A 21,472-nucleotide genomic window follows, 5' to 3' on the forward strand; every position below is an offset into this window, starting at 1 on the left:
TCATCCAGCTCTACACTTTGTTATCTTTGAAGGATGCTGTCTGATTTCCTTTTAGCTGCTGAGAATATGTGCATGTATCCACACACAAACACAGTCACACAACAGAATTAAAGGCTTTAAAAAATAAAAATATCACAAATTTCTACCAATGTTTACAGCACTTTACTTCAGCAAAGCTAGTTCTTTTTATTATAAATTAGGTTTATTTTAATCAAGAGAATACAGATTGGAAAATACTAACTTAAATTTTCAAAAGAACAGCAATGCTGCACTGCCCTTATTGACTTTGACAATGAGAAAGCTCTGTATTTCTGGTGGATAGGGTGGCACATGGGTAAAGTAGGTGAAGTGTGTGATCAAGTCAGTCAGGAAGAAGTATCAGTTTGGAAGCTGATTGGGTGAAATGGAGTGGGAGAATCAGTAATATGGTTGGGAGAAGTCACGAAGTCAGAGGGATCAGGTTGGATTGTGGGGTCAAAGAGGATTATCTGAAGGATGTCAAGGAAGGAGTAAGGATCTCAGTTGTATATCTACCCAGAAGCCAGGCAAAGAATTTTTCATTAAATACTTTCTGGGTAACTATCAAGCTAAGAGATTTTGGGTAATTTTGGTTTTAATTCAGAGTCAGAGGCATTTTTGAGATTCTCAGGAAGCAGGGGACTTGTTTGTTAGAAGTTTCAGTTTCCCAGGCATTTCCCACAGACTGAGCATGAAGGGGCCTCAGTTGGGTTCTGACACGTATCTCTTGTTGTACATCCAGTCTCCAAATTTTCAGCAACCAAAGTGTCTGGGCCAATGCATTCCCAGTTGACACTCGATCTATTACATACAAGACTTCTAGATATCAGCTTTAGGTGCCTGCAGGTTTTCATAAATACTTTAGAATTAACTAGCAAATGATAAACCTTGACACTTGTTAAATCTTCATGTATTTCTCTTCAGATAAAAGCGTTTTGTGATGGCAGAATCTGCAGGTTGATTAACAGTCTGATGGGCCACAATGTGATCCCTCCCTCCATGGGTATTATATATCTTTATATTATCTAAAGAATGATAACCCTAGATGGCTTGAGGAATTTATGGACCATCATCATCCACAAGATGGACATTTTTTTTTCTCAATTAGTTGCCTTCTGCTGATATGTTTATCTTTAGCAGGGATGTTTGGATGCAAAAACGTTGGTCATTTGTTCTCCTATTGAGGCTACAGGTTGTGCAGATGTAGGCTGCAGGATGCAATGACTGATACACTGCCTGAGTTTCTCATTTTGATTTCTTGTAGTGCAGATAACTGTAATTGTTGTGGAATTGTGTTTTTGTTGTGGTTAATACTCAGCTACACAATTAAAAAAATAAAATTTGACAATGTTTTCACAGAAATTAACAAAGCCATACCTTTACTTGGAAGTGATGATAGATAGCTTTGGATTGCTTTAGGTTCAAGGGACTTCAATATTTTAGCAAAATCCATATTATTGTTTCCATATTCTCTCTCATATGTAGTTGACTGCTTCCTAAATTCTTGGTTTTGGATGTGTGCTTGAGTCAGATTGGGCACTGTTATTAATTACAAAATAGAATAATTTTAAACATACTTTGAGGTGGAAAATCAAAGAATTTCTATATTGCTGATCATATTGATGAAACCCATTTATAAGAACATTTGTTAAATAAGTATCAGCTTAATTCTACTTTAAAGTAGTTGTATTGCTTTGAATCCAGAGGAAATGTCACAGATTACATGGGTAGGTGATGGCCTGGTGGTATTATTACTAGACTATTAATCCAGAAACCCAGCTAAAGTTCTGGGGACCTGGGTTTGAATTAAGAATCTACTAATCACCATGAAACCATTGTTGATTGTTGGAAAAACCCATCTGGTTCACTAATGCCCTTCAGGGAAGGAAATCTGCCATACTCACCTGGTCTGGCCTACATGTGACTCCAGACCCACAGCAATGTGGTTGACTCCCAATTGCCCTCTGAAATGGCCTAGCAAGCCACTCAGTTGTACTAATCGCTACAAAGTCTCAAAGAAATGAAACTGAACAGATCACCTGGCAGTGACCTAGGCACCAGAAAAGACAATGGCAGAAGCAGCCCTGTGGACCATACAAAGTCCTCCTCACTAACATCTGGGGATTAGTGCCAAAATTGGGAGACCTGTCTCTCAGACTAGTTAAGTAGTAGCCTGACATAGTCCTACTCACAGAATATGGCGGCACAGTGGTATACAGTGGGGAGGGTGTTGCTCTAGGAATCCTCAACATTGACTCCGGACCCTATGCAGTCTCATGGTTTCAGGTCAAACATGGGCAAGGAAACCTCCTGCTGATTACCACACACCGTCCTCCCTTGGCTGATGAATCTGTACTCCTCAAAGTTGAACAACATTGAGAGGAAGCACTGAGGATGGCAAGGGCACAAAATGTATTCTGGGTGGGGGATTTCAATGCCCACCACCAAGAGTGGCTCGGCAGCAGTACTACTGATCGAACTGGTTGGGTCCTAAAGGACATAGCTGCCAGACTGGGTCTGTGGCGGGGGGTGAGGGAACCAACGAGAGGGAAAAACGTACTTGACCTCATCCTTACTTTTCTGCCAGCTGCAGTTGCATCTGTCTATGACAGTATCAGTAAGAATGACCATCGTATAGTCCTTGTGACAAAATCCCGTCTTCACATTTAGAATAACTTCCATCGTGTTGTGTGGCACTATCACCGTGCTAAATGGAACAGACTTCGCACTGATCAAACAACTCAAGACTAGACATCCATGAGGCGCTGTGGGCCATCAACAGGAGCAGAATTGTACTCCAGCACAATCTATAACCTCATGGCTCGGCATATCCCCCACTCAACCATTACCATCAACCCTGGTTCAATGAAAAAAGCAGGAGGGCATGCCAGGAGCAGCATCAGGCATACCTGATGATGAGGTATCAACCTGGTGAAGCCACCAAACAAGACTACTTGCATGCCAAACAGTGAAAGCAACAAATGATAGACAGAACTAAGCGATCCCACAACCAATGGATCAGATCTAAGCTCTGCAGTCCTGCCACATCCAGTTGTGAATGGTGGTGGACAATTAAACAACTCACCAGAGGAGAAGACTCCACAAATATCCCCATCCGCAATGATGGAAGAGCCCAGCACATGTGCAAAAGATAAGGCTGAAGCATTCGCAGCAGTCTTCAGCCAGAAGTACCAAGTGGATGCTCCATCTCAGCCTCCTCCAGTGGTCCCCAGCAACACAGATGCCAGTCTTCAGTCAATCCGATTCACTCCATGTGATATCAAGAAACGGTTGGAGACAGTGGATACTGGAAAGGCTACAGGCCCTGACAACATTCCAGCAATAATACTGAAGACTTGTGCTCCAGAATGTGCCACTCCCCTAGCCAAGCTGTTCCAGTACGGTTACAACACTGGTATCTACCCAATAATGTGGAAAATTGCCCAAGTATGTCCTATACAGAAAAAAGCAGGACAGATCCAACCCGGCCAATTAACGCCCCATCAGTCTACTCTTGATCATCAGTAAAGTGCTGGAAGGTGTCATCAACAGTGCTATCAAGCAGCACCTGCTCAGAAATAACCTGCTCAGTGATGCCCAGTTTGGGTTCTGCCAGGGCCACTCAGGTCCTGATCTCATTACAGCCTTGGTTCAAACATGGACAAAAGAGCTGAATTCCAGAGGTGAGGTGAGAGTGACAGCCCTTGATATCAAGGCTGCGTTCAACCGAGTGTGGCATCAAGGAGCCCTGGCAAAACTGGAATCAATGGGTATCAGGGGGCAAACTCTCCGGTGGTTGGAGTCATACCTGACACATAGGAAGATGGTCGTGGTTGCTGGAGGTCAATCATCTCAGCTCCAGGACATCTCTGCAGGAGTTCCTCAGGGTAGTGTTCAAGGCCCAACCATCTTCAGCTGCTTCATTGATAACCTTCCCTCCATATAAGATCAGAAGTGGGGATGTTCAACGATGATTGCACAATGTTCAGCACCATTCGTGACTCCTCAGATACTGAAGCAGTCCATGTTCAAATGCAACAAGTTCTGGACAATATCCAGGCTTGGGCTGACAACACACAAATGCCAGGCTATGATCATCACCAACAAGAGACAATCTAACCATCGTCCCTTTACATTCAATGGTGTTACTATCATTGAATCTCCCAGTATCAACATCCTGGGTGTTATCATTGACCAGAGACTCAACTGGACTCACCACATAAACACAGTGGCTACAAGAGCAGGCCAGAAGCTAGAAATACTGCGGCGAGTAACCTACCTCCTGACTCCTCAAAGCCTGTCCACCATCTACAAGGCATGTCAGGAGTGTGATGGAAACCCCACTTGCTTGGATGAGTGCAGCCCCAACAGCAATCAAGAAGCTTGACACCATCCAGGACAAAACAGCCAGCTTGATTGGCACTATATCCACAAGCATCCACTTCCTCCACCACAAATGCTCAATAGCAGCGGTGTGTACTACCTACAAGATGCACTGCAAAAATTTACTAAAGATCCTCAGACAGCACCTTCCAAACCCACAAACACCTTTTCTGATGAAGGGTCTAGGCCCGAAACGTCAGCCTCTCTGCTCCTATGATGCTGCTTGGCCTGCTGTGTTCATCCAGCCCTGCACCTTGTTGTCTCTATCTAGAAGGACAAGGACAGCAGATATATGGGAACATCACCACCTCCAAGTTCCCTTCCAAGCCACTCACCATCCTGACTTTGAAATATGTCAAAATCCTGGACTTCCCTCCCTAATGGCATTGTGGGTCAACCTACAGCAGGAGGACTGCAGCGGTTTAAGAAGGCAGCTCACCACCACCATCTCAAGGGCAACTAGGGATGGGCAAGAAATGCTGGCCAGCCAGCGATGCCCACATCCCACAAATAAATAGGAAAAAAGTGCAATCTTATCTGAAAAGCCTCAAAAATTGTTTGTGGTGGTTCGAGAACATGGAAAAGAAGGAGAATTTGTATTTATATAGAAGCATTCATGAACACAGGACATCCTATAACATTTACAGTCAATAAAGTTCTATTTTACAGCAGTTGCAACTGTACTGTAGAAAGGTGGCAGCAGTTTATGCACACTATGTTTTTGCAGAACCCAGCCTTCAACAATCTTGGAACACATTTGCCTTTGGACCAATACCCACTTAGTTGAGACCATGTAATGGTTTGTATGAAATGACTACCCAGTGTTAAAAGTAAATCGTACACAGTCATCTTCACTCATCAAAATTAGGACCTGGAACATCAGGAGATCCTGAACATTCCCAACAGTGACAGACCTGAGCATCATACATCTGTCAGAACTCAGGAAGTTAGGCCATGACACCAACATTGCTACCCTAAATGAAAGGCCAAGAGGGAAGGCCAACAGAAGGAACAAGACAGCAAATCTGCTACCAATATTGACCAAATGTTAATTCCAGGTTTTAGAAATAAGTTGTATATGCACTATAGATTGTTTTAATCAAGCTTATTGCTATTTGTTCAAAAGTGTAGAATCTTGTGGCTTCATTCTCTTACTAAATCCCCTAGATCTTTAAAAATACAAGATAGAAGTTATTTTATCTCATTACAATGGTTTTATGTTTCAATCTGATCCCTACGTAACATAGATTTGGTGGTTTGCTGGAATTTGTGACAGTGTCAGTATGCAACAGGACCTAGACAACATCTAGACTTGAGCTGATAAGTAGCAAGGAATCTTTGTTCCAGATATCTCCAAAAAGAGAGAATCTAACTATTGTCCTTCGACATTAGCATCACTAATTCCCCACTGTTAAAATTTTAGGGGTTACTATTGACTAGAAACTTATCTGGACTAACCATATACAAACTTTGGCTATAAGGGCAGGATAGAGGCTAGGAATACTGCAGTGCTCACCTCCTGCCACCACTATCTACAAGGCACAAGTCAGGATTGTGATGGATACCATTCCTCTTGCCTGAATAAGTACAGCTCCAATAAACTCAAGAAACTCAACACCATCCAGGACAAAGTAGTATGATTGTTGGCACCCAATCCACAAACAATTACTCCCTTCACCACCGACACACAGTAGTATTAGTGTGTATCATCTCAAGATGCATTGCAGTAATTCAGCTAGGCTCCTTAACAGCTCCTTCCAAACTGGACACTTCTATCATCTAAAAGAACAAGGATAACAAATACATGGGAAGAGCACTTTTAAGTGCTATTCCAAGCCACACATTATCCTGTCTTCAAAATATATTGATGTTCCTTCACCATTGGTTAGAATTCTGGAGCTCCCTTCATAATAGCACATTTGGTGTATCTATGCACCTCCACCACTTCTCCACCACCCAATCCTTATGGACTGCAATGGTTCAAGAAGGCAGTTCAACACCTTGTCAGGGCAATTAAGGATGGGCAACAAATGCTGGTCCAGCTAGTGATACCCAGATTTCCAGAACGAATAACAAAAGACATTGACATGCTATCAGTATGTTTGCTCCTACACTTGAAGCCATGATGAGATTTTACGCCAAACTTGAGCAATCCCTAATCTGAATTCCAGGAGGTGATGAACTGTTTCGCCTCTGAGATTTCTAGTGAAACTTCTGGAATATGAATTTGTCACAACCAACACTTTGTTTTACCAGTAAGGCCATCGTGGTAACAGCCATCACCTGAAAACTGGCACCATCTTGACTCTGTAATCAATTGAGCAAGGGATTGCAGAGATGTCCACATTACCCATGCCATCACAGGTATAGGAGACAACAAGCAGAACATTGCCTCATATAATCTACTATCTCATCCAGCATGGACCCCAAACAAGGCTAAATGAAGTATATATGTGTGGGAAGGCACTGAACACAGAGACTTGATTGAAAACACACAGTGGCAAAGTCTAGACAGCAGAGAGAGAAATATCTAAACAAACTGTGTATCCGATCCTTCAAGCACCACCCAACCAGTATGTTACAAAGTCTGTAGATCGCACAGTGGATTTATCAACACCAGACTGGAAGCTAGGCATCCTCAAACCTGAGGGATTGCCTAAAAGAAACCAACTTTCAAAAATAACAATGAGATATTGACCTGATGATTTTTTTTTTATAAAGAAAGGTTAACTAAGGATTAAATATTGTTTAACAGGCCCAACCACAGCTCCATCTTTCACATTCACCTGAGAGGGCAGACTGGGCTTTTGTTTAATATCTCATCTGAAAGCAGGCACAGCACTCCCTTGGTATTGCATTAGAGAGTCAACCTGAACTCTGTGCTCAAGTCTCCGAGATAGCATTGGAACTCATGACCTTCTGATCCAGAAGCAAGACTATGATCTCCGAGTCAAGCCTGACACCAGAGGGTTTGGTTAAGCCAGAGGGTTTGGTTGTTGCATGAACTCCAAGCTTTAAGCAATGTCTTCCTGGTGACATTTCAGTCTCTGGCTTTTTTGGAAAAAATCAATGAATGAGAGGATGATGCCATTGATAACCTAAATAAAAAAAACTGCCCTACAATGGTGGTACAGTAAATACAGTGACACAATCAACGGAGTGATTAATCATTCTCACCTACACCTTTTGCTGCACAATTCCAGCGTTTATTGCTGCCATATCGAGTGGTGCAGACAGCGAGCTCAGGTTTTTGATCTTGTTTTCTAAAGTGACGTTTGTTATCTGTGACAGGAGGTTTTGGCTGACCCGGTCGGCGTATTTTGGGCAGACAGGGGGGACACTTCATCTTGCACTCTGTAAAATAAACTTGACACACTTGAAATGGAAAAGCACTGCACTTATTCATTTCTTCATTATCTTTGTATATAAATTTGAAATTTTCTATACTTATGCTTTGAAGGTTCCTTCCCCAATCCCCACCCCTAACAACTCAACAAAATTTCACTTCTTGTTCTTAAAGCCACTTTTCATAAGAATGTTTCCTAACACCTTAGCATACTATCAACTTTTGTGGCACAACTGTTATAGAAATGTGATAGATCACTGCTTTAATTAATATTTGAACCACAGCCATTGTGGTTGGTTCCACAGCATTTTTAACTCCCTTCAAGTAAATACTTGCTTTCTGATGTTAACAGAAAGAAATTCAGTGATGACAACGCTATTCAGTTATGTCGGGAGATGACTAAATGCTCTCCTGTTGGAGATGTTCATTGCCAAGTTTTTAAGTGGCGGGAATGTTACCTCCCACTTATTAGCCCAAGCCCAAATGATATCTGAGTCTTCTTGCATGTAGAAGCAGATTTTGTCAGGATCTGAGGAGTCATAAATGGTACTAAACAGTGTTCAATAATGAGCAAACATCCTCATTTTTGACATTATGATGGAGGAAGACATTTGGTGAAGGAGCTGTAGATGGTTGAACCTAGTATATTACACAGAGGAACTTCTGCAGAGGTGTCTTGGAATTGACAGGATTAGCCTCCAACAAGCACTGCCATCTTCCTTTGTGCTAGGCAGTACTGCAACTAATTGTGTTTTCTCCTTGGTTCAATTGACTTCACTTTGATGGGGGTCCTTGATGCCACACTGTCAAATGCAGCCTTCATGTCAAGGACAAATATTCTGATCTCATTTCCAGGAATTGAGTATGTTTGTTTCAATGTTATAAAAATGGCAGGAGATGAATGGGTCGGCTGGAACACAAACTGAGCATAAGTAAGCAGATAATAGCTGAATGAGTGCTATTTGACGATGACAATCCATCACAATCAAGTGTAGGACTGACTGGGCAGTAATTGGATTTAACCCGTTTTTTATGGACATACCTGGATAATTTTCCACACTATCAGGTCGATGTCAGAGTACTGGAACAACATGGCAAGGGATACGGCTAGTTCTGGGTTGATACAAATCTTCAGCACTATTGCTGGAATGATGTAAATGCATTTACCATTCCTGGTATCTTCAGTCATTCTAGGCATTCTTGGGGTGAATCAAATTGTTTGCAGATTGGCTTCTATGATTCTGGAGACTTCAGAGAATTGAGCTGGAATATCTACTCAGTAATTCTGATTGAAGGCAGTTGCAAATTGACATTCAACGGTGTTAGCATCACTGAATCCCACACTATCAACATCCTACAGGTTATCATGGACCAGGAACTGAACAGGAGTAATCAAATAAATACAAGAGAATATCATAGGCTTGAAATTCTATGGCAAGTAACTCATCTTTTGCTTACCCAGTGCACCATTTACAAGGCACGTATTGGGAGTGTGATGGAATACTCTGTACTTGCCTGGGTGTATACAGTTCAAACAATATTCAAGAAGCCTGACTAATACTCAAAAAGTACTCCATCCAGGAGAAAGGAGTGCACTTAATTGGCACTCTACCAATCACCATTCAGATTTACCCCATTCACTACTGATGCACAGTTCCAGCACTGGGTACCAATTACAAGATGCACTGCAGTAAATCACCAAGGTTCCTCTAACACACCTTCCAAATCCATGACCCCCACCACCTGAAGGACAAGGGAAACAGATGCATGGGAATATGTTCAATTCATCTCTTAGTCGTATGCCATTTGGACTTGGAACCGTGTCATCATGTAGCTGGTTTAAAATTCTGAAACTCCCTCCCTGACGCTCCATGGGGGTACCTACACTATATGGACTGCAGCAGTTCAAAATGACAGCTCAACCCCACCTTCTTAACAGCAACTAGGAATGGGTAATCAATGCTGACCTCGTCAGCAAAGCCCACATCCCATGAATGAATGAAAAAAAACCACAACTGGATGATTGATTGATTGATTTGGTCTATTGTCACATGTACCTAAGTACAGTGAAATGTTTGCGAGCAGTACAGGCAGATCATAGTAAGCAAGGACGTACAGATCATAGGGTGACAAAAACTTGGCTAGGTTAAGGCATACAGGTTACACCACAGAGAACGTGTTCTAGGCAAGGTCAACATTAACAACATCAACATTATTTGAAGTTGAAGAGTCCATTCATCAGTCTAATAATGGCAGGGAAGAAGCTGTTCTTAAACCTGCTGGTGCATGTGTTCGACCTTTTGCATCTTCTGCCTGACAGGACGTGACAGAACTGCAGAGCTCCGAGCTGCTCTCTGTGCTGTGGAGTAATTAGCTCTATCGCATGCCGCTTCTACTGTTTGACATGCAAGTAGTTCTGTTTTTAAGTTTCAACTGCTTGACATCTCATTTTAGGCATACCTTGTACTGCTTCCGGTATGCCTTCCTGCATTCTTCATTGAACCTCATCGGCTCGATAGTAATGGCAGAGTGGAGGATATGTCATGAGGTTGCACATCACGGAAAGACTTCCTCTGCTGCTGATGCACAACGGTACCTCATGGATGCCCAGCTATGAGTTGATATGTCTGTTCTGAATCTATCCCCTTCAGTATAGTAGTAGTGCCACACAACATTGTGGAGAGTGGGGCTCTGTAAATACAGGATTTTTTCTACACAAGGACTGAACACTGGTCACTCCCACCTACATTACAATGGGTTGATAAGCATTGATGTCAGAGACATCCCTTCATGGGGACCTTAGTTAACAGCCTGAGGGTTGTAAATGTGAAAAAATGTTAGATATCCTTTTTCATTACTCTTGTGGATGCTCCGTTATAGAAAAGAGAGAAATGGAGATACAGTGTGTCAAGTCACTGGTGTGGACTACACTCTTGGCTCAATGTAACCTGGCAGATAAAGGTCTTTCACCTGCCTTTCCCTAGCACTAGAACACTGCAACCAAATGAATGGATACCCTATAACACTAGCAAAAGAGCTGTCATTGAAACCGTGTGCTGACTGGATGATTTTCCAAGATCCTGGGTACACAGTGAAGATAGCCGAAAGGCTAATGAGGAATTTTACCTTTCCTCTCTCCTCTCTGCTGTACACCCACATGATCCTTGGGTTCTAAAACCTTCTCACCCAGCAGGACCCCTGAAATAATTGACACCAAAAATTCTGAATCACTTAGAGAAGAGTGTGATGGAGGGGGGAATAAATTCCTGCTCATGGATGAACTAAATGGGCTGAATAGCTATTGGTACTTGTATTTGTGAATAAGGCTAAAATAAAGGTCACACCTGATGATAATCTTGTTACCAATCAGTTAAGTTTACAATTACGCTCCTCCTCATTCAGCACTGCCAAATATGTTGTCTTATTAAAATAGTCTCCATCTGCTGCTTCTAGTAAACTTTCCCATAGTTCACATCCAATTAGAACTCTATGTTCAAGATCTAGTTTCCATTTAATTATATATTAGCCAAATGAAACATGGCAAATCAGAAAATGGTGTCTTATATCCTTTTAATTGAACCATAAACTTGAAGGACATAATGATGCGTGTTTAATGAGATCCTACCTTGTTGGATTCCAAGGTAATCTTGCCGATATATTGTATCATATTGACATGTATTTAACTTGGCCATATCTTCACAAGACAATGATTTCACAAAGTATGCTTTTACTCTATCGAAGGCCTCTGGATCCTTCATGAGTAATTTCCATAGTAAAGAACACTGTAACAGGACAAGTTATAAAAAAGGAGAGTACGTCATAACGTGGTTAGGTTAACATGTAATATATTATATGGTTAAGATGTAAAATACTTATAAAGTCTTTACCAAAGTGGGAGATGCTACCCAGGCCATGGTGACAAAGGAAGAAACTTCCTTATCAAAATTGATAAGGAAGAAGTGTTGGCTTGACCATTGGCGCTTCAAGTTGACAAGGCACTGGGGACCAGATGAGAAACATCCAAGGATTTTGAAAGATATGAAGGTGGAAATTGTAAGAGTACAGGCAATAAGCTTTCAGTCTTTCCTAAACCCAGGGGAGGTGCCTGAAAACTGGAAATTTGCAAACATCATGGCCTTGTTCAAGAAACGTTGTGAAGACAAGCTCAGCAATTATAGACCAGTCGATTTAACTTCAGTGGTAGCGAAGCTTCTAGACACAGTTATTTGGGATTGAATTAGTAGTTTAGTTGGATTGATTAGGAAGAGTTGTATGGATTTCTGAATTGGAGTTTGTGCTTGACTAATATGCTGGAGTTTTTTGAGGAGGTAATAGAAAGACTCAATGAGGATTAGGCTGTTGATGTGATGTAAGTAGACTTTCAGAAGGCACTGCAGTGCCATATGTTGGATAAGGCTGAAGATAACAGGAAGATACAGGAACTGAAAAGAGGCCTAATAATGGGCTGCTTTGTGAATGGAAGTACGCTGAGTCAGTCAGATCTGCTAAGAGTTAAAACTGCAGAAAACCAGGAACTGCTGACTCTATCAGATAAGGTATACATTTGGACAAAGCATTTGGGATTGCTCACGTGCACAGATAAGTCCGAAGAAAGCATACATTTGGACAAAACATTCAGATTTGGTCATGTGCATGCATAATTCCAAGTAAGGAATGTACTTGACACAGAGACTTGTGTATAAAAAGCCTGAAGAAATCCCTTTGTTCAACAACACTTCAAAGACTAACGTTGTAAGAAGGTACTTTACATCAGGAGGCGCAGTGAAGATGTTGAGCAGTTTCAGCCTGGCCAGCTGCGAACTCTCCCAGGTAATAACATTTGGGTTTAGTTACAGAAATCAGGGTAGTGAAAGACAGTAACTGAGATATCTCTCATCGGTAAAAGTGTGTTATTCGTTTAAGTACTTAATAAATGAATTTTTTTTATAGAGCTGTAAGTGTCTCTGCTGTATCTTTGTCTATGTATTAAGTGTTGTCTCTCAGAGACAGGCAACACATAAAACAGAGTGGTGAGAAAAATTAGAGTCATGGAGTAAAAGGTCAGTAGCAAAAAGGATACAAAATTGGCTGTGTGAAGAGAAAGAGAGAGTAATGGTTAATGGATATGTTTTGGGCTGGAGGAAAGTTTAAAGTAGAATTCCCCAGCAGTCAGTATTGGAACTCTTGTTTGTCCTGATGTATATTAATGTTCTGGATCTTGGTGTGCAGGGGACAATTTCAAAATTTATAGATGACACGAAACTTGGAAGAATTGTAAACTGTGCGCATGACAGAGGTGCAGAGGTGACACATGAGTTTCAATGCAGCGAGTGTGAGGTGATGCATTTTGGTTGGAAGAACATTGAAAGACCATTTAAATAGGGAGTAAAATTCTAATGGGGGTACAGGAGTAGCAAACCTCGATGTAAATGTGCAAGACCACTAAAGTTTCAGGACAACCGGAGAGAGCAGTAAAGCATATAGTTTCTTCTGCTTTCTTAGTAATATATGAGAGCAAGGAGGTGATGTTGAATTTCTATCAGACAGTTGTTAGACCTCAGCTGAAGTATTGTGTACAATTGTAGTTGCCACATTAACAGGAAGGATGTGAACACTTTGAGCAGTGTGCAGAACTGATTGACAAGAATGATTCCAAGGATGACAAACTTCAGTTATGAGGATAGATTGAAGAAGACGGGACTGGAGAGATGAAGGCTATGAGGAAATCTGACAGAGGTTTTCAAAGTTATGCACAGGTTGAATGGAGTAGATAGGGAGAAGCTGTTTCCACTAGTAAATGGAACAAGAATGAGAGGACATAGAAGCAAGGGTGATATGAGGAAAACTTTTTCACTCATTGAGTAGATAGCGGAGTGCACAGCCCAGAAATGTGGTGGAGGGATTCAAGAAGGCCTTGGACAATATGTGGATAAAAATAACGTGCAAGTGTCTGAGGATAAAGCAGGAAATTGGCAGGTGATAGTGTTCATTGAAAGAGCCAGTGCAGGCATGGTGAGTCAAACTGCTTCTTTCTGCTCCATAAAATATCTGTAAAGTTTCTCATAAGCAGTATCTATCAATATTGCTTACTTGACACTGCGGAATAGTTTCTTTTTTGCTTCCTGGCAACGTTCCACTTTGTGTGGGCTCTTGGTTTAATCCATGTTTCCAGGAATACTCATTTGTGTATACAGTATCGCCAATAGGCTCATGGAGCTGAAATGGGAAAGAAAACCCATTTGATGATGCCGGACTGGAGAAGGGGACAAAAAAAGAGGAACTGGTAAATACCATGCACACTGAAAAGACTAGAGACAGATCTTCAAAAGTTAGAATGTCTATCTTGGTTAACACACTGAGGCTGATCTTCCATATTCTACATCTCTAAACAAACTAGAGATCATCCAGAATACTGCTGTCCATGTCGTAATGTACACAATCCTGTTCCCCTGTTACGGACCTTTTTCCATCTGCTGGATTTCAGTTAAAAATCTTTATATTTTGCGTATAACGAATGGTCAGAAAGAAATTTACCTCACGATGGAAAAGATTCTCAAATATGTATCTTCATATTCTCAGAAACTGTTTCTGCGAATGTTTTTTGGCAAACATATTACATTGGATTAAATGAACTGCTTGTGTAAAACTAAGACCAGTTTGTACAAATGGAATTTCTCACTGGATGAGCATGCTATGATATCTAAATATAAGCAAAAAGGATAAGAACAGCAAACTTCATTTGTTATTCTGGATAGAATAGATTACACCAGAAAAGACTATTCAGCAAATAAAATTTAAACAAGATGTTCAAATTAGATAGTTGAAAGAAATTGTTTAACAAGTACGTCAATGCATTGATTCATTGCTAAATTATCAGACTGCTTACCTGGCAACCAGTACTGGATGAGCAAAAAGTATTGCCAATTAAATATTGTGAAGACTGAAGCAACAATTTTGGTTCCCACTCCAAATTCCAAGCCTAACTATAAACTCTATCCCTCTCCCTTGGAACGTGGTCTGTTCACAATATGGAGCAATGTTTAACCCTGAGAGAAGCTGTGATCACATATTTGTGCCATTGCCAAGATTGTCTATTCCCACTTCTGAAACATGGCTGATTTCAAGCACCTCAGTTCATCTATAGTTGAAACCTACTTTTGTGCTGCCATTACCTCCAGCTTGAGTGATTCAACACACTGATGGCTGGTCTCTTATATTCTACACCTCTAAACAAACTGGAGATCATTCGGAACACTGCTGCCCATGTCATAATGTACATGATCCTTTTCCCTGATCATCCCTACTGATCACTGATCACGTTCGTTGATCTACATTGGCTTTTGGTTAAAAAATAACTTGACCTTAAAATTTTCATTGATATCAAATCCTTCCATGGCCTCATCCTTCTCTATAAAATCCCACAAGATATCTGAGATGTCCGAGCTCCTTTAATTCTGGCCTCTTGCGCATCCTGATTGTAATGGCTTTACTGTTAATAGCTATGCCTTAGGTTGCTTGGGCTCTAGCTTTGGAATACCCACCCTATACATCCCTATCTCCCTACCTCACCAGCCTACTTTAAAATACTCCTTAAAATCTTTCTCTTTGACGAAGACTTTCAATGTAAGAGTTTTTACCTCCTTGTGCCTCAGTGCCATGCTTTATTTAATAACGTCGAGTGAAGCACATTGAGGTAATTCCACTCACTGTTGGCTTCAATCTTTAACTAAACTCACCAGACACTTTAGAGCTGTAATAGCTTAAATCGCTCCTTTATTTTATTCAGACTCACCGGATACCTTCAACCAAAGGAACTGGTCGATAGACAAATTCACGCTGGAATGTTGTTTGATATGGATCAAAGTCTGGAGACCTCCCTAGAAAGGTAGATAATCTGAGTTCATGGAATACATTTTTCAACTTAAAATATGAAAGATTGCTGGAGAAGAAAAGATAAAGAAACATCCACAATTATAATTATTGAATATCTATGAAATTGAATTTGACTTATTCTGGAATCTTTAATTCAGGGCAGATTTTTATAGACACCTAGCCAGAAACATTTGCAGTAAAGCAGGATGCTATTCACCTAAATATGTTTGTTCCTGAATTTTCCAGGTGCAATCCAAAATCATCTCTCTCCGATCCCCTTACATTTTCAGCCGTTTCAATTACTTACCTACTCTTCCCTTAAAAATTCCATTGGTTTCTGCCTCAACCATTCCAATGAAAATAATTTTCTTAGAAATAACTTTAGCCCCTTTCTCCTTCATTTCATCTTGGGATGTGGATAATGCTAGGAAGGTCAGCGATTATTACTCAGAGAAATCATTAAGGTGGTGGGTCTTCCCCTGCAATTGCTCTGGTATTCAGGAGAAGGAGACAGCGAGGGAGAGAAGAGGACAGTGACTGTAGGAAGAAACAAGGGGATAGTGAAATTGAGAGATAGAGAATGATAGTGATCAAAAGAGAGAGGAAGATATTGATCAGAAGAGGGAGGAATATAATGTTCAAGAGTTGGGGAGGGGGATTAGTAACATGGAAATAGGAGGAAATTATGTTTAAGTGGGAGGATGTTTGTGATCCTTGAGAGTATAAGGCAGCAAGTGAGAGAAGGACAGAGCTAGCATTTGGGATAAGGACAGAGGCATTGTTCCAGAAATGGGCAGAAATAATTATATGAAAAGGAGGGAAACAATTGAAGGGGATAAATGTGGCGGTGTGAGGGATACGGTGTTTGATATGTAAGATGTGGCCAGAATCTTTCTCCTCCGGGCTCAAAATTCCAGGTGCGTTTTCTTAATGGAGGAATCTTTTCAATAGAGCTTGCAGTTTAAGGACAGCTGACTTAGCCACATGTAGACCTGCTTCTCTAAAATTTAGTTGATCCTACTTAGCGCTGACTACAGAAGTTTACAAAGGGGCTATCAAATGAGCATTGGGTCTTTATTTACATGAGCAAAATTCTTAATACCTGTTCCAAATATCAATTCTGGATACATCTTTTGGTGCCTTTACTAATCTGGCTTCCAGATCACATAGAGTGACCAATCCCTGTGAAATCAAATAAAGGACATTACAATTGGGCTTGGAGGTTAGGTAGAGATGCTGATGTCTGTGAGATGTAGGGGGTGAAGAGGTGCTGGGAACTGTATGAGCGTGGGGAGAGGTGCTGGTTACAGTGAGTGGAGGAGTTGGGAGGTGCTAGTTCCTGTGAGGGCAGGGGTGGAGGGGATGTTAAGTGTGAGAATGCAGACTGTGGATTCAACATGAAGGGTCATGGGAAGGGATTGTTTGAAACCATAATAGTTGGGGGGAGAGTCTTGGAAATCAACTTAAACATACAACTTATTGACTCATAACATCATTATCATCGTGGTGAACACACTTGCTCGCAGTCACACTCAAATCACTCTGGAGATTCCCAACATTAGTCTCCCACAGGTTGTCCTAGAAACAAGAGGTGAAAGAGACACAGGACAAATATTCAAAGCAAGAGTTAATCCCTTAAAATACAGGATAGCTAGCCACCTAAAACATCAGAATGTGCAAGCATATGTCACTTACCACAGTGAACATTTGAGTCTGTTTTTGATATCTGTAAAGCCTGTAAATCCCATGGCTGCCACCTTTGAAATACCTTTCACTTGTAATTCATTTTCAAAATTATTACTGCATAGCAGGTTCGCGATGGTGACTGGCTACAGCAAAAAATACCAGTTCTACCTCATTTATTCCACTCACTCACCTCGGCAAAGATCTGATGCATGTTTTCTGTGGTCTGCTTTTCTTTTTCCACATTTTGTACACTCTTTAACCTTTTTAGGTACCTTGGTAACCTTCTGAGAAATGGCTGGCTCTTTGTTTTTCTTTGCTTTTCTGTGATCATTCTTCACTTCTTGACAGTATCTTGAATGCTTGGGAAGGGGAGTTTGAATACCAGCATTAAAATGGTTGAGGAAAATCAATTTACAAAACCCAATTAGAGTTGCTTTTTCAGGAACAGCTAAAAAGTGTAATAATTTAGATTCTGAGTTTACCTGGACGGCATTGGGATCAGGTAGTTTCTTTACATATGATGTTAGAATCAGATCCATGTCATACAATAAGTTATTAGTGGCTCTGTGCTTACTGTCGTTTCCTTGAGTTTACTGCTTAGAAATTAATCTGCCTGAGCTTTTCATTAGCAGCCGGAAGAGGTTGTCCTTCTGTTGCCAAGGGGCACAGTGTGGTTGCCTGGTGTAGAGTAAACAAAGAGCTGACAAAGGGAAGTATGAAGACTACATTTCAAATAGCAGATTTAAAGATTTAGTATGCTGCAGCTTCAGAATGGCATTGTATCTGCATGTGATACAATGCTGATGTATTGTACAGGCCCATCAAGTCTCATTGACTTGTACTTAAAATCCCTCATTTTGGTTCAAGGCACATTTAAAGATATCCCAGGCAACAAAAGTACAGGCCTTTGTACTTCAATAGGCAATTATACTAAATTCTGCCTCTTTAGTTTATTGTCAACTCTGCCCATAATCAGAAAAGAAAGGTGTAATAGATATTATAGTAGTTGGCAAAATATACGCAACAATTGTTCGAAGCTAATTTGTATAGGGTTATTATTGAATGGGTTGCTCTCCAAAATTGTGTCTTCCCCTTTAATATCAAAGTACTGCAGCACACATTGACATACATTGAATATTCAGCACAAAAACAGGGCATTCAGTCCAACCAGTCTATGCCATTGTCTATGTGTTGCTCAGGCACCTCCCAACTTTCCTTGACTAACTCTATCAGCCATAGCCCCATATTCCTTCCTCCTGTATTTGCTTGTCAAACATTCCTTAAATGCATGGATACCATCCACTTCAACGTAAAGCGTTCTAGCAAATCAATCAGCTCAAGGGCAATCTGGGAGAGGCAATAAATTCTGGCAAAGCCACTGGTAACCAAGTCCCGTGTATGAATAGAAGAAAATTTCCAGGAGGTGGCAAATTTCATATTGTTATTGCTCTGTGGGTGAAAATGTTTGCTCTGAATTTGCTATTTGATTTCTTACTGAATATCTTCCATTGATGACCCCTAGTTTTGCTTTTCCCCATAAATGGAAACATTCCTTCTAAATCCACTCTAGCAAAGGTTTTCAGAATTTTCAAAGTGTCTATCAATTCACCAACAGCCTTCTCTTTTCAAGAGAAAGCAAACGCAATCTATTTATCCTTCTTTGACAGGTACAGCCTCACAGATCTGATACTATCCTTGAATATTTTCCAGCTTCCAATATTCTTTTTATAATACGGAAATAAGAACTGTACACCGTATTCCAAATGGGGTATAATAACAGTTAGAATAGGGAGATATTAACCTACATGTTGGACAAGAGCAATATGTGAACATTGTGCTTTCTGCTCTGTCATTTCTATGGTGGCACAAGTGCATTTCAAAATATTCTGAAATATTATATATGCTAATTTTGTCAGAATGCTGGCTCCTTTGTTAATGTTCTGCATGCACAGGTGAGATTCTCTGTTACATTGTTACCATATTTGATAGCCACAGAGTCAGTAGTTTGTCCTCAAGCCAATGAAAGGGCATCAATAAAGGGCATGATTGATGCACCACGCCCTCAAGAGCAGCCTGTGGTGGAGACTATCTCCACTGAGTATTTCTCCCAAAACTACTCAGATCACATTTGAGCAACTGTCTTCCTCATACTGCCTATTCCCTGACGCACTGGCCTATTGCCTGAGCAATCCCTCCCATCTTTGAATGTGTCAAATAGGAGACAATGGAGAGAAAATGTTTGTGAAAAGGGTTGATGTAAACTGATACAGAGAAGCAAAAAATAAATAGAGGAAAAGGGAGAGTAAAGCAAAAAAGAGAGAAATTGAGACAGAGAACAAAAGAAATGAAGAGAAAGACCAGAGAGAAAAACTGTGAGATGGTGTGTTTGGAGAGGTGCTGAGTGAGTGGCAGATAGATGGAACTAGAAAGAGTGTGACAAATATAGAGAAAGCATGAGCTGTTACCACTGTATTGCAGATACTAGCCTGCCTACAATTCATTCCCTTTTCCTTGCCTCCAGGACTCTTGTTCCAAACTCCGACCACATCCCCTTCACGATTAATCTTCCTTGAGCTATTCATAAAGTTGAGGCTGCTCCACACCTTCCCTCACCACAAGGTGATACTTACTGAATTTGGTTTAAAGCATAAAATCAGTTTTAAGTATTATATTTACAATGTTTATACCCACACATTATCAACAAATACAATAACAATGCATTTTGTATTTAAACATGGGTTTATGCTATGATCTGTACTTGCAGCCAGGAGTGGACTGGTTAGATAACATTTCCCTGGGTTTGCGTCAATATTCATTCCCAGCCAATTCTCAAGCTGGGACCTGTTCTCCAGTGTTTCATAAATTGAGAACCTGTCCTTAGTAATACCACATTAGAGGAGCATAAGAATATTATGCAATGTAATTGTCTTGCAATTCCAATATCTACCTCTCTGACTTGCACATACCTGCACCACACTGATTCTTGTTTTACAAGAACAGCACTTATTGGGCACTGCAGTTGTAAAACTGTGACTAAGAATGTTTCCTGGCTTGGATTCACATTGACTACTGCTCATTGGATCATGATACCCACTTCAGTGTTTGTTTCTGTAGTAATTGTTGCTCATTTGTTTTAATTATTATAATTGGTCTGGCTACATTTTAACACAAGTGGCAATGTGTTGAACATACTCCCTCCATAAAGCAGTACAGATATTCAGATCAACGAGAAACCATTTGAATCTGCTCACTGATGTCAGTTAGCTGGTGTCCTATGATTCCTAGGGACCAGTGGATGCCACATACTAATGACAGCATTCAAAATGAATGAGCCACCACCAAAATAGTGATGTGGTTACCAGGATCAGATAAGCATCAGCCATCATGGGCAAATGAGTGACTGAAACGTGTTTAGTTGCATTCTACTCAAATATTAACACTGAACCAATATGGAGGTTGAAAGACAGCAAAGGCAAACAACATTTTATTATAACTAACAGGACCTCCCATGATGTTAATTAGTGAATTATTGCACATGTTGCTGTAACCCATGTAAAGCACAATGTATTATCGAGCTATTGATTTATTGTGGTTAAATATGTCAAATTGTATTCGTAATACACAATATTGTGGGAACCTTAGGTATTTATAGGATTAAGTTCCATGATTATATTGATATTTGTGTGGAAATTATAAACAAGCCATCTTACTTATTAATTATTCATTTAACCCTGTTGTTAATTTTATCTCTTATTGAAGTCCAGTGTATCACAGACATTAATAATACAGAAGGTGGTCATTAGCAGGATTATAGCAGAGAATATATTCCAGATTACAGTGATGGAGGAAGCATACAGGAGACCTGCCTTTAGTCCTGGAATAAAAACCAAAAGAACTGCGGATGCTGTAAATCAGGAACAAAAACAAAGTTGCTGGAAAAGCTCAGCAGGTCTGGCAGCATCTGTGGAGGAGAAAACAGAGTTAACATTGCGGGTCCAGTGACCCTTCCTCAGAACTAATGGTGGCCGGGAAAACGTCAGTTTACGTGCAGGGTGGTGTCGGGAGTAAACGATAGGATAGAGCCCAAAGAGAGAGAAAGACAGTTGGACAGACAAAGGAGTTGCTAGCGATCAGGCTGGGAGGGTGAATAGTTGTTAATGGGGACTG

At 40.7% G+C, this 21,472-nt stretch overlaps 1 protein-coding gene across 2 annotated transcripts in view; it reads right to left on the reverse strand.

Moving 5' to 3' along the window:
- LOC109934434 (testis-expressed protein 26-like) overlaps window positions 1-17,925 on the reverse strand; it is a 19,543-nt gene extending 1,618 nt beyond the window's left edge. The window contains exons 1-7 of one of the 2 annotated variants that reach the window (XM_020533211.2): window positions 17,788-17,925; window positions 17,496-17,664; window positions 15,540-15,624; window positions 13,838-14,000; window positions 11,373-11,529; window positions 7,579-7,755; window positions 1,396-1,557 (exon numbers count right to left, since the gene is read on the reverse strand). In XM_020533211.2, the coding sequence (XP_020388800.1) occupies window positions 1,396-1,557; window positions 7,579-7,755; window positions 11,373-11,529; window positions 13,838-14,000; window positions 15,540-15,624; window positions 17,496-17,664; window positions 17,788-17,844 (970 nt within the window). In that variant the 5' untranslated portion in view covers window positions 17,845-17,925. Of the gene's footprint in view, window positions 1-1,395; window positions 1,558-7,578; window positions 7,777-11,372; window positions 11,530-13,837; window positions 14,001-15,539; window positions 15,625-17,495; window positions 17,665-17,787 lie in introns of both variants that reach the window. The other variant, XM_048598204.1, reaches the window with a different exon arrangement.
- Between the last annotated feature and the right edge of the window lie 3,547 nt (window positions 17,926-21,472).

Source organism: Rhincodon typus, chromosome 6, assembly GCF_021869965.1.
Source record: "Rhincodon typus isolate 14 chromosome 6, sRhiTyp1.1, whole genome shotgun sequence".
Lineage (NCBI taxonomy): Eukaryota > Metazoa > Chordata > Chondrichthyes > Orectolobiformes > Rhincodontidae > Rhincodon > Rhincodon typus.